General features: G+C 39.7%; 1 protein-coding gene across 4 annotated transcripts in view; it reads right to left on the bottom strand.

Moving 5' to 3' along the window:
• The window catches only part of TASOR2 (transcription activation suppressor family member 2), a 73,657-nt gene that overhangs the window by 4,589 nt on the left and 54,793 nt on the right, over positions 1–14,275 (bottom strand). For all 4 annotated transcript variants that reach the window (XM_036263404.1, XM_036263409.1, XM_036263414.1 and 1 more), the window contains 3 exons: positions 13,380–14,235; positions 11,331–11,760; positions 4,001–7,846 (listed from right to left, as the gene is read on the bottom strand). In XM_036263404.1, the coding sequence (XP_036119297.1) occupies positions 4,001–7,846; positions 11,331–11,760; positions 13,380–14,235 (5,132 nt within the window). The remainder of the gene's footprint in view (positions 1–4,000; positions 7,847–11,330; positions 11,761–13,379; positions 14,236–14,275) is intronic.

Here is a 14,275-nt window from a genome sequence, read left to right as displayed (position 1 = left end):
AGATCATTAATGACTGGTTTTGGGGACAGACAACAGTCCCTTGGATATGGGGATTTAAGTACCATGGGAGATGTATGTTAAGCTGTGCATGGTTGTTAGGCACTGTTGTTACACAAGAGTGCTACAGTAGCCTGATTGGGAGGGTCAAGTTCATGTAATTAAAGATATTAACGTTGTCCTCCTACCTACTCCCAGACCTCTTTCTTGAAAGGACACACGATACTCCAGACATACCGACTCTGACCCTTTGGAAACCCTTTCCGGGTCCCCTTATGCTTTTCTTCCTAAAGTGCTGAGCCTTTGATTGAAACTGCCCACTGTCTCTCTGGCCAGATTTCCAACCTGTGTGGACAGCATCTGTGCTACTTCCACTGCATCCTCCACTCTGAGAACCTCCTGTTTACCATCTTCACACCTGCCTCTGGGAAGAGTAGGAAGCAGCTGGGCAGGTCTACCTAATGTGCCCTCTGTGATGATGACTGTCACAGTCGTCATATACATCATCAGATGTCTTAGTAACTTAATTCAACATCTATGGATTTATCATGTGAACATATGTGACAGATACTCTGGACTTAACACAAGACTTCTAAGTATTGGCATAAATGAACATTTAGAACCAGAACACTTATTAGTCCAGCCTTCCACACCATACAACAGGTCAGCCTTGCTAACTTTAGAAAAACATTCCTGACCTCCCTGACTATGCCTATTGGCCTCAAAACTACGTCGAAGCACCTGCACCATCACACTTACATGTTTTGTTTTACATTTATTTGTTTCTTATCAGTGTTTTTCATTTCCCCTCACCTGCACACTTCAGGGCTTTAAAACAGACAACGAGAGGGACTGCTGTCATTTTAACTGGCTCTTGCTACAGGTGTGGAGGGGCCCCACTTTGAACTGGTGCTCCAGGCTGGTGAAGTGGGGGGCTGGCATGACCAGGGCTGAGTTGCAGGCCAGGACTGGGATTACATAATAGGGTAGGTGGTGAGCCAATAAGAGTCCTGACAGCTGGAGAAGGGAGCTGCAACTCTGGCAAAGGCCAGGACAGACATGGTGGTACAATTGGGGAGGAGTGTGCTCCTATTTTTGTTTTAAAAACAAACAGATATTACTTGTACATTTAACACATCTATTTCTTAGCTGTTTACTGGGCGGATGTAGATGCAAGGACACTCAGTAGCACCGAGTTCATGCAATGCCCCAAGTCTTGATTCCAAATGCTATTCTTCACTAAAAAGAATCACAGCTCATGGAATCAAAAAAGACCCCGAATTTCCACAGCAATCTTGAAAAAGAAGGAACAAAGTAGGAGGGATCACATTACCAGATTTCAGGTTATACTACAAAGCCACTGTAATCAAAACAGCCTGGTACTGGCACAAGAACAGGCAGATAAATCAATGGAACAGAATAGAGAACCTAGAAATGGACCCAAGGCAATATGCTCAATTAATATTTGACAAAGGTGGCAAGAGCATACAGTGGAGTAAGGACAGCCTCTTTAATAAATGGTGTTGGGAAAATTGGACAGCTACTTGCAAAAAAATGAAGCTACAACACCAACTTACACCATACACAAGAATAAACTCAAAATGGATAAAAGACTTAAATGTAACTTGTGAATCCATAAAAATCCTAGAAGAAAATGTAGGCAACAAAATCTCAGACATCACACGCAACAGAATTTTCACTGACATAACACCTAAGGCAAGAGAAACAAAGGAAAAAAATGAACACATGGGACTACATTAAACTCAAAAGCTTCTGCACAGCAAAAGAAACAACCATCAAAACGGAAAGGGATCCCACTATATGGGAGACCATAATCGCCAATGATGCATCAGATAAGGGGTTAATTTCCAAAATATATAGAGTGCGCATACAACTCAACAAAAGGAAGACAACCCAATTAAAAAATGGGCAGAGGACCTAAAGAGACATCTCTCCAAAAAGGACATACAAATGGCCAAGACATAGAAGAAATGCTCAACATCACTAATCATCAGAGAATTGCAAATTAAAACAACTATGAGGTATCACCTCATACCTGTCAGAATGGCTGCCATCAACAAAGCATCAAACAAGTGTTGGCGAGGGTGTGGAGAAAAGGGGACTCTAGTACACTGCTGGTGGGAATGCAGACTGGTGCAGCCACTATGGAAAACTCTATGGTGTTACCTCAAAAAGTTAAAAACTGAGCTGCCATTTGACCCAGTGATCCCACTTCTAGGAATATACCCTAAGAAGCCTGAAACACCAATCAGAAAGAATATATGTACCCCCATGTTTGTAGCAGCACTATTTACAATAGCTAAGATCTGGAAACAGCCCAAGTGTCCATCAGTAGATGAGTGGATTAAAAAGCTGTGGTACATATACACAATGGAATACTATGCAGCTGTAAGAAAGATCTTTTATCCTTTGAGAGATTTAAAAGAAATTTTTGTTTTTGTTTTTTTGTTCAGATAGAGTGGGAGAGAAAGAGGAAGAGAGAGAGAAAGAGAAACATTGATGTGAAAGGGACACATCGAGTGGCTGCCACCCATATAACCCAACTAGGGCCGGGGACAAACTGCAACCGAGGTACGTGCCCTTAGCGGGAACCGAACCCGGGTCTCTCTGGACCGCAGGCCGACGCTCTGACCACTTAGCCAAACCAGCCAGGGCGAAAGATCTCTTATCCTTTGAGATGGTATGGAAGGACCTGGAGAGTATTATGCTAAGCAAAACAAGCCAAGCAGAGAAAGACAAATACCACATGATCTCACTTATTTGTGGAATATAATGAACTAAACAAACTGCTGAACAAAATTAACCCAGAGACATAGAGGTGGGGTACAGACTGACAAGCCTCAGAGGAGGGAGGGCTTCGGCGGGGGGGGGGGGGGGGGGATAAACCACAGAACTTACATGCATGCATGCATGCCCAATGAACACAGACAACTAAACTGGGGATGGGGCAGGGGGGAAGGGGAGGGGGTGTCAATGGGGGGATGATGAGAAACATCTGTAACAAAATCAAATTAATAAAAAAAAAATAAAATAAAGATAACACACATACACAAAAAGAATCACAGTCCCTTGGAGAAATGGCTGACTTCAAGGCTTAGGAAATACATGAGATAAGCCTGTAACATCACATTACACAACAAAGGAAGAAGTGTCTAAAGAATTATGAAAACCTGTCAAAAGGACACAGAAGCCAACTTAAAAGGACTCCCACGAGTTGGTTCTAGGACCATCTGAGCATTAATATAAATAATGAAGGATCTGGGTAAAGGGTACCATTTCTGCAACATTTATATAAATTTAAAATTATATAAGAATTGTGTATTTTCCAAAAATAGAAATTCTGAGAGGATAAAATGAGGAAGCTAATAGTAAATCAAGACACATTCTGCTCTCACCAGAACATCAGTTATCCTAATAATAAATAAAAGAAACCCAAAATCAAAAGTCCCTCACAACTATAGAAATAATGGAACATAGCTAGTAATTTTTATTTATTTTTTGAGAGAAAGAGGAAGTCGGGGGAGAGGGGGAGAAATACTGATGTGAGAGAACATTGATTTGGTGCCTCCTGCACGCCCCTCACTGGGGGCTTGGCCCACAACCTGGGTATGTGCCCTGACTGGGAATCAAACCAGCAACCTCTTGGTGCATGGGCCAATGCTCAACCACTGAGCCACACTGGCCGGGCATATTTTTTAAAAATCTGAATTTTACCTTATGAACAAGTTTGTATTTACATTTAGATTTGAGTATGTCTATACTGGTAACTTTTTGTGAAAGTTAGACATTGCATGAATTCTGGAACATCACACATACCTTCAAATATAATACCAAAGGCCGATGCTTGTAGCCTAACATTTGGTATGCAGATAAAAAATCAGGCTATCAAACTCAAATACCACTTCATATATCATCTCTTTTCGAGGCCAAGAATGCTAAGTTTATTACTTTTAAAATAAGCTAAAATTACCTGGCACCTTACCTTTGTTCTCAGAAAGAATGACTTGTCTTCTGTCTCAACAAGGTAGAACAGAAAGGTGCTTTTGCAAGCCTCATTCACAACACTTGTTAGTTTGACGTGCAAACTGCTACACAAGTCTGTAATCATGTCTTCGTAGGAGGCTGACCTTGGGGAAGATGAACACATCTCTTGAGATGTGGCTTCTTCAGAAGCAACATTTGACTCTCTATCTTGGAAAACGACTTGGTTGCCATTCATCATCACCCTGTTGAATTCCGCATATTCATTGAGAATAAGGGAGATATCATTTCGGGATTCCTTCAAAGTACTGTTATATTTCAGTTTGTTGAGGTGGAAAGAAACAGTCTGATTTCTTTTAGAATTTGTATGATTTCTCCTGTGGTCACATCTTTCCTTCCAAAAGGAATAACTGTCTAAATCGCTGGGCTTGTGGCATCTTAGGTGCTCACTCTGTGGTCTGGTGTCTGAGTGCATGATTGTTACCACAAGGGGACTTCTGCTCCGGGACTGAGGATGGAGAACTGGGGACTCGGATATTTTTGGCAAAGGGAAAGCGTCAGCGACAATTTGGAGAGGTGGTTCCTTCAGAAAGATGTTGGCTGAAGATGCAGAACGCTGAGAACCCCCCCTCTTTACAATTTGTTTCAGTTTCTGGTCAAAACGCAGATATTCCAGATCTAAAGTGTTCTGGGTAAGGTCGTCTGCCACCTGCCAAGTACTTGTCCAGGAGCTAAGCAAGCCATGGTTAGCTGTGAAATTGGGGTGCTTTCTCAGGCTGTGCAAAGTTCTCTTGGTATCTTTGACCTCTTTAGTTACAGTAAAGTTAGTGTAAGTCCTGGGCATACCGCAGAGATCTCTGATTTGGATGTAACATGGCACACACTTATCTTCCTTCTTTAATCCAACGGACCAGTTTTGGGGAGGTATGGTGTCCAACCCTGGAATTTTGTTAGAGTAGCCCCAATCATCATTATCACTATTGTTTAGGCTCAGGAAAGAGTCATAATCATCTTTCAAAGCACCTTCTTCCTTGTTGTGACTATATCGTGAAGTGCAGGAACGCTGTATGTCAAATTTGAGATTTCTACAATCACCAAAAGAGTCCTGATCAGAGTCTCCGGAAAGTGGTTCATAATGGAAGTCAGAATTTACACTAACATCCATGTCTCCACACACAGTTTCAGAGTCCTCCTTGGTCTGGAGCCCTTCACCAGAGCTTTTATTTTCCATCTGTTCATTAGCGACTCCACAAACAAGGGAGGCAGATTTGGGAACAAAAAAGGCAGAAGGCTCTTCATTGGTATTTTCATTGATGACTGCTGTATTTTGGTGAGAATCAGCATGTAAGTACATGGGGAAAAGCCCTCCATTCAACAGATCTTGTGCTTCACATGCTGATGTATCTTGTGACATACGGATGGTTTTTTGTTTGCCTTTTGGAGATGTGGTGCTTAATTCAGAGCCAACACCTCCTAGATCTTTGTTGTTTTCATGTAATTCAGCTTCAGTTTCACTATTCTTAAGCAAATCGGCCATTCTAACTACTGATATTTCCTGTGTTTGAAACGCTGTCTCTCTGGTTATGGGTCTTGTAAAATGGGTTAAGGTAGCACCATTTGAGGAAAAAGCCAGTTTAGGGATCTCTGAGTGCATGTGTGCCTGTGTATTATCAGTGTCATCAATTATGTCAGAGCTCAAGGACTGAGTTTGCATGTAATTGCCTTCATTTGTTTTCAAATCACTGCTAAAGAGACTCTTAATGCTTTTAGGGCTAGTTTGCTGATTTAATGATACATTTACTATATCACTTGGACCACTTGTGGAAACAAATGTGTCAACCGAAGACATTTTTTCCAAAATCTTTCTAGGACTAAACGGAGGTTCACTAGTCTCCAAGGCAAGGTGATTTAAGTCTGAATTTCTGTTCTCTATACTAATTGACTGCAATAGGCTTCCTGAAGTTACCAATTTTTCTAGAGAAGTCTTGAAGTCAGCTCTGTGACTGGCAGTTGAAGCAGGTTGGTCTAACTCTGTATCACAGCATGGCACTTTTTCTGAGAGAGAGAAACCCTCATTATGCTCACTTGGGACAATTTCCTCAGTTACTTTATCTAAAAGGGTTAAATGACTATCTGTTTTTCCTGGGTGATTATTTAATACTAAAGGCATTTCAGCAGAAAGTTGTATTTGTTGTACCTGAGTTAAGTTATCTTGTCCCACTGGATAGATAGAACCAACAAAAGAATTTTCTTTTTCTATTATGCTCAAATCTACTGACTCAATCTGGGAGAAGGTTTCACGTTTCTCACACTGTGTATCAGGATGTTTTAAACTACATGGAGACATAGCCCAAGATGGCCGTGTTTCTTCAACTGGTACCTGGGGGTCAGGGCTAGAAGCTGGTGACACTTCTTCAATTAAAGAACCAAAGGGAAAATCTGAGGTAACATTAACTTCCTCTGTGAGCTCAAGGGCACAAGTTTCTTTAGGAAGTATTAAAGTAACCATTTGTAAGTTATCGCCTTTTCTCTCCTCCTTTTCTAATGGTTTCTCAGACACTGTGGGAGGCAGTGATGTATATTTAGCAGAATTCACTCCTCTGTTTCCTATAAAAGTTAACTCTTCTGGCTCAATTATGTCTACATCCATATCCTGGAGTTCTAAGTTTGATAATGGGGCCTCCTGATGTTGCTCTATTTCACCAGCTGGCATTTCTTCTCTGGGACTTGTAGGTGGTGATATTGTGAGAGTTAGGTCAATGTCAGAATCTTCCTCCAACTCTAGGTTGACCTCCTCTCCATTTACAGAGAGGCTGGATTGTTTAGCAAACGCTGAATTAAATAATTCAAAATTCCTATTTTCACTGCTTAGACCACTCTTTAATTCTAAAGAGCCATTTGATGTATTAATGCTTGATGGAAAGCATTTAGGTGAGTAATTTTTTTCCAATGTGGCAGAAGCTGATGGTAAGGCTTCGTTTTCAATCTGTGATGGCTCCAAAATCTCTTCTGAAGATACGCTTAAGAGACTCTTAGGCTGCAGAAAAAATTCTTGAGAGTGTTTCAGTTCTTCCTTGGGTAATGAATAATTAGAACTTTTAACTAATGGTAGTATCTCCTTTCCCAATGAATTATCAAATGGTGATGATGAGCCTGAAACAGGTATCTCTTTCTGTAATGAACACATTTCATTATTAGCTAATGTCTCTCCACTTACTGAGGTGGCACACAGGTACTTAGAGCCTTTTTCTCCTGATACTGCTAGAGACAGAATGTCCTTCAGACCTTGTGTTTGCACCTTTTCAAATGTGGATACAGGAAGTCTAAGACTTGTAGCAGGCGATACTTGTTTAATCAACTCCATATTAAAGGTTGTAGGTTTATCAGCTCTATTTACAATTTCTGTCTGTAGTGGTAGGCGGGCATTTTTTTCAAAAGTGAGAGAAACTGGGTCCAGATTAATCATTACATACCCTATATCATCCTTTTTTGCCAATGAAGGCTGACATTCTTTGTTTTGGGGGCTGCTACGCTGGATAAGGGCCTGTAAACCACTTGTTTTTGCTTGCATTGTTGCATGAAAAAGATCTACTCTGCTGTCAAGGGTGCTATACACAGATTTCTGAAAAAACACTGGCTGATTGCTGATCCCATCACAAGTCTTGGTGAATGTGGTTTGCGTGACAGTATCATAAGAAGTCACTCTTGTGCTATCAAATGGCTCAAAGGTTTTATCTTCACTAGGAATAGAAGGTCCATTACTCTGCGTACTTCCAGTGCTAGGAAGCAAACGATTAGAAATCTCTGGTTTATCTGATGATTCTTGTTCAGCTTTCCCCTCAATAATCTGAAATAACAAAAGTAAAAAGAAAAATCAAGTGTCAGATTATTTAAAAACATTATGAAGAACACAATAAATAAGGATTTATTTTAAGTTTGTCTCTTCTTCTGAATTTTCTAATCTATAAGAATAAGTCAGGGTAAAGATCAAACAAATCCGTCTCTTTTTATACAGGTTTTAAATACCCCAGAAATAGGAATTTATTTTCTTTAAATATACAACATAACAAATGACATCTCCAAAACTTTCTAATTGCACAGTCCATTTTTAAAAAAGGACTTTTAAGAAGAAAAGTGGCTAGACCACTGACAATTTAAAGACTTGAAAATGCAGCCTGTTTGCTAAATAGCATTGCTTATTCAGAAATGCAGCTCGAGAGAACTTTCCCATAAGGAAACATTAATTACTATTTCTTGTACTCAGAACACAATGATTAGCAGTTTTCCCGCGGTATCAGTCTCCGTTCTGGTAAATGAAAGTTCCTTATTCCTCAGCTATCTTCTTTGCTTATAACTGTAGAAAATTTCTCTCTCATTGTAATACCTCCTATTCAACAGAGCACAATAAAACCTAGTGCAGTTTGCAGGAATAAACTGAACTAAAGGGACTGATGGTGAATGTGGATCTCGGTTAAAATATAGAACTACCTCTGGATAATTTTGATAACCTCAAAGATAGGTTGTTTTGTTTCTTTTTAAAGACGAAAGCACGGTCTTATGCAGAATATGGTAAAATGGGCTGATCATACAATTGATCATATACCTGTAACTTTTGGAACAATATGGTTATAGATTTCCTGCCATATCTTGTGACAATCATGTTAAAAATCAGGACCTGTTGTTTCAAACCTCACTGAAAACATCTCATCTTAACTGAAGACACAGAGCCGAGTAACTGGCAGGGTGGAGCTGAGACTCAGAGTTTTAAGAGAACATGACTAGCCAGGCACAATACAGAGAAAAGTCTTAATGCTAGGAGTCAGCCTGAGAACTTCCCTGTGATCCTCCCACCCAGTCACCCTGTGGCTGTTAATGTTTGACCACAGTCCTGAATCTTGCCATGCTCGTGGTCTTAGGGAAATGCAAATTGTGATAATCTTGATATGTTTATACTAATTATACACACACACACACACACACACACACACATATATTACTACAGGTGAAGTGTAATGATTCTAAAACAAAGTGAGATCATTTAAAAGAACTGCAAAATTAAACACACAACTAAAAGCAACATGCTATTGTTTTCTAATGCCCTTGTGCTGGAATTCTTTCGCATCCTAGTTTGCCCATTTGTAGAAAAGGATTGGTACAGCATGTGTGTGTTTACCTTTAAAGTATTGGCATGGTATCTAGAAAGATAAAAAAAATTTTAAGTATATGCTACAAAAATTTTTATAAATCATTTTTTAATTTATTTTTTTACTTTTTTTTATCCTCACCCGAGGACAGTTTTCCACTTTTTATTCAGATAGAGCGGGAGGGAGAGAGAGGAAGAGAGAGAGAAACATCAACGTGAAAGGGACACATCAAGTGGCCGCCACCCCAACCAGGGCTGGGGACAAACTGCAGCCAAGGTACATGCCCTTAGTGGGAACTGAACCCGGGTCTCTGTGGACCTCAGGCTGATGCTCTAACCACTGAGCAAAACCGGCCAGGGCTATAAATCATTTTTAATACTGTTACTTCCTCCTTAATACTCTATTTCACATGTGCAAAAGATTCCTAAAATTAGTGCTGATGATAGTTAACCTGTTAACCGGGGAATTCCCTTTTTAATTTCGCAGCAAGTCTTGTATCTCACTGTAAGCAACGTTTGACGTATTTATATGTCCTGCTCGGTTAACAGGTTAATTATATATTGTCACAACAAAAAATACTGTATAAGAAAGTTATATATGTATTAGTCAGAATCTGCCTGACTAAACTATAAATATTTTCTTATTCTATGAGAATCAGATGAAATTTATGACCCCTGTCAGGAGAAAAATCACATATGCACATAAAACTTATATATGTATGTAAACCCATAAACACACCTATATGCACACAGAATTTGACATTAAGAAACACCTGGACTGGGGGGGTAGATAAACCACAGAACTTACATGTATGTATGCGTGACCGATGAACATGGACAACAAGGCTGGGGATGGGGTGGGGGGGGAAGAGGGGAGAGTTTCAGTGGGGGAAAAATTAGAAACATCTTAACAAAAACAATAAAAACAACAACAAAAAAGAAACACCTAGATTGTCTGGATTTGAATCCTGGCTTGGCAATTATTTTACTTTTTGTTAATCTTCATCCAAGGACATTTTTCCCTGGGGGACATCAATTTGAGAGAGAGACATTAATCAGTTGCCTCCCTCAGGGCTGGGGATCAAACCTGCAACCCAGGTATGTGCCCTTGACTGGGAAACAAACCCTTGACCCTTCAGTCCGAGGACTGATGCTCTAACCACTGGGCAACATTGGCTGGGGCCTGGCTTGACAATTTACTAACTGTGACGTCAGGCAATTTCTGTACTTCTCTATGCCTTCGTTTCCTCATCTATAAGCAGGGAGGAACTGTCTTTACCTCTCTGGGTTTTGTGAGAATTAACAGAGTTAATGTGAGCCAAGGTGGCAGACCACATTCTGGCCCATAGCCCTCCACCAATCTTCATTATGACGACGATGATGACCATCTGGAGACATTCACAGACCCTCTGAGACTCACCCCTGGACCTGCAAATCTCCACGTTAACCCCAGATATAGAAACACTTCTACTCATGTGAAGACAGGTATCGTAGGTATCCAAACCCATGCAAAATTATTCTTAAATAAATCTGGACCGAAAGCTTAAAAAGGCAGGTGTTTTGTCAATCCATTTACTTAGAATCTTGATACTATTATTTGCTACAGTTAAAATTTGATATCTGGCCTGGCTGAATGTCATCTGAGAAAAGTACAATGAAATAAAGTATATTTTCTATATTTATAAATAGTTATCTACAGACCTGTGAAAGGTCTGGCATTTTATTTACTGTTTCAAGATTTGTTTTCAAAAATAATTTCAGTATACTCAATTTTAATTTGTTTATCAAAGATTTCTAATATTTATCATTACCACATCTGATCCTTAAACACTATTCTGGATAAGACATAAAGAATATTATTTGCCTCTTTAATAAGCTCACAGAGAACAGATAATTTGCCCCATATTATACAACAAACAAGTGACACAATTATGGTTAGCTCCCAGATCATCTGACCACCATGATTTTTCATTTGTTTCTTCTATCAGGATGATAGATAAGCTCCATCTGCAAACTATCTAGAGTGACACTTATGAAACTAAGTTTTGGGCATTATAAACCTTTACAAAGCTAGAGAATCTACTTTCCTAAAAGAAACAAATGCCTTGTTTTGAACGTGATTTTCTATACAAATAAAAGGAAAACTTCAAAAATAATGTCAGAATTTGTAGTATTCAGCTTTACTTACCTCATTATTACAAGAATAGATGAAATTCTGGTTTTCTGGGGTATCTGGATGACCCTCTCTTACAAAAACTTCTTTATGTTCATTCTGTTCCCAGAGTTCCAAGCCTCTTGCAGGTGGTGGTTTAATGAAAGGAAGCAAGGATTTAGTGTCAGGGAGGGACACTTCGGTACTATGACCTCTGGGAGCTTCGTTTGTCTCCAACAAAGGGCCAACAGAACACCTTTCCACACTGGGGGACTCCTCAATTTCACTGAATTCAAAAGATTCTATTGTGCTATTTATAGACACATATTTGGCAGGGTTGCTGTGTTCTACTACTTTTCGGGATGATCGTATGACTTTGTTTTGATTGCTATAAAACAGCGCTACCCACATATGAAGTAAAAGCTTCACTTCTTCCATGTTATCAGGTAAATCAGTGTTCCAGGGCCTGAGATTTAAAAAATAGAACATATCAAAAATCATTGCAAATGGTTATTTTAGTTGATTATCTTAAGCAAGTGGCCTTCATTAATCTTAGTTTTTGTGTTCATTTTTATTTTAAAAATTACACGAAGATGAATCAAGTAAGATAAAAATGAAGTTGATTTAACAAACAATAACAATTAATCGAATCTACTCATTTTACAGAGACAGAAGGAAACTGAAAATCAAAGCTTTACGTGACTTCTTTCAAATCACAAAATCCGTAAGTGGTAGAACCATAATCAAAACAGGTCTCCCAACTCCCAGTCTCTCATTTTTCTTTGATAACATGCAAATTATCCACAGTACACCTATTTCGTGGATAATGGTTTCAGCAACTGCCTAAAGACTCATTTCTTGCTTTTGCTAAATCTGGCTTACCCATTTCTACTTTTTCACCTCTCTTCTAATAGTTGGAAAAGTCTGAAGATTATAATATCTCTGTGGGCAATTCAACAGAACTAACCTATTTTCAGATTACAGTTCTGGAAAATCTCCTGAAACCAAAAAGGGTGCCACAAAACAGTTCTGGCCACTGCCAGGCAAAAGGATAGCAGAGAACTGGATTGGGATGAGACAGAGGGACTACAGGGCTAGGCTTCAGTTAAATAGGATTATAGTTAAGGAAATGACCCTCATAAGTAGATGGGAACGTATATGTATGCTCTTATGAGTGCAAGTTCATCAACTGGAGCAAGGAAAGAAGTCTGACACAATTTAGTCACTCACATATGAAATATTCCACTAAGAGGTAGCTCAGTGTCATTTCATACAGCTAATGCTTCCTGATAGTAATGGTTACTATTCATTAGTATGTCTCCGTCACTGTGCAAAACCCAAATGCATGTAACAACCTCATAAAGTAGCTAGTGTTTAAAGCTCCACTGGCATTGCCTGGAAATGTGTTAGACATGTAGATTCTCAGGTCCCATCCCAAAAAGACTGAATCAGACTCTGCAGTTCAATGAGACCCCTTGATGAGTCATGCACACAATAAAGATTGAGAAGCACTGTCCTGAAGCACAGAACTTCTGGGTCGCAAAAGTTAGTAAGTGGGAGAGCCTAGCTCAAAAAATCACATTAGTTCACAATCCAAAGCCCATGCTTTCTGCCACTCTATTACTGCCTTGACCCCTTTTTGAGGAAGATTTATAGAACACCACCATGTAAAACTATTTACTCAAAGCAATCTGATCAGCTTTATAAGTTAAAAGTAATTCTTTAAATGTTTCTTCTAAAATTCAGTCTGTAAAGTATTACTTCTATATCTTGCTCTTTTACATTAAGATCTCATTTAAATATTATAATTCAAAGAATACAAAGGCTTATCAAGGAGCATCTCAAAATGGAAAGCCATTCATGAGGATAGTTACCCTGTAAAAGTTCTCGATGTGATCACTGATAGTGGCAAAACCAGCCTCACATTCTTCAGTGCCAGTAAACACAACTGCTTGATATTGAGTCATGGATTTACATATGACACTGCTTTCTTCTCTCCCAAAGTCTGGCATAGTATCTCTGCTCATTACACTTATCTCAATAGGACATTTACCTCCACATTCATCAAGTGTCACTCTTACTTACCCATGTAATGCTCTTAGTACAGTTTTCTCCAGTGGGTTGTTGGTATATTTGCTGTCTAAGCTGAATACATAATTTGTTTCACATGTGAAAGTGACCTTGAAGGAGCCATCACAGCTGAACACAGTATGAGAGTAGTAAAAGTCTCTCAGGCTGGAGGACAGTAATCTCCTGCGCTTGAATATTGAGTCCTCAGAAAGCTTTTGAAGAGGGGAGGTGCTCAGCTGATGTCGAAATGGCATTACTTTTCCCACTGGAGTTCCTACTTCAGGGCCTTTTGTGCCATTCTTGACAAAGGCATGGCCTGCTACCCCCCTCTGCTGTAGCAACTTCTTTGCATGTCCTGAAAGGAGCAGGGCATAGGAATGTTCCACAGCAACAAAAGAACTTTGGCTTGCATCTGAAGTTTCTAGTGTTTCCTCAGGAAGTGCTGACTGGGCTTCAACAGGGGCCTGACTGCCAGGAACCAAGCTCTCTTCTTTTTGGCTGACAGTGGAGTCTGATGTCAGATTACTCTTCTTATCAGAGGAGGGCTTAGGTAACAGTCCACCTTTTTGACTTTTAACTCCTCTATGATATTCATGGTCAGATGTACTGCTCAGAGATTGTTCTCTTTGTGGCAATTCAGAAGAGCAGGGAAGGTCTCTGGGGTCAGATGGCGGTGTGGTAGAGGTAGCAGCGCTTAATGCTAGATCAGCTAACAGATTCAGGGCCTGGGAGTCACAGTTGACAATGGAGTTCTCAGCTGGAGCTTTCTGAAACACTGTTATATTTTCTGGTTGAGCTGTGTTTATGCTAATAACATCTTGCTCATGTGATGAAATTTTTGACTGAAGCTGTGAAGCAGTTTCTCCTTTGGCTTCAATATAAAAAAAACAAAACACCATAGCATTTGATTT

The sequence above is a fragment of the Molossus molossus genome, unplaced genomic scaffold (genome assembly GCF_014108415.1).
Source record: "Molossus molossus isolate mMolMol1 unplaced genomic scaffold, mMolMol1.p scaffold_m16_p_1, whole genome shotgun sequence".
Classification (NCBI taxonomy): Eukaryota; Metazoa; Chordata; class Mammalia; order Chiroptera; family Molossidae; genus Molossus; species Molossus molossus.
The sequence above is the reverse complement of the archived record's forward strand: the minus strand, read 5'-3'. Positions and strand labels throughout refer to the sequence as shown.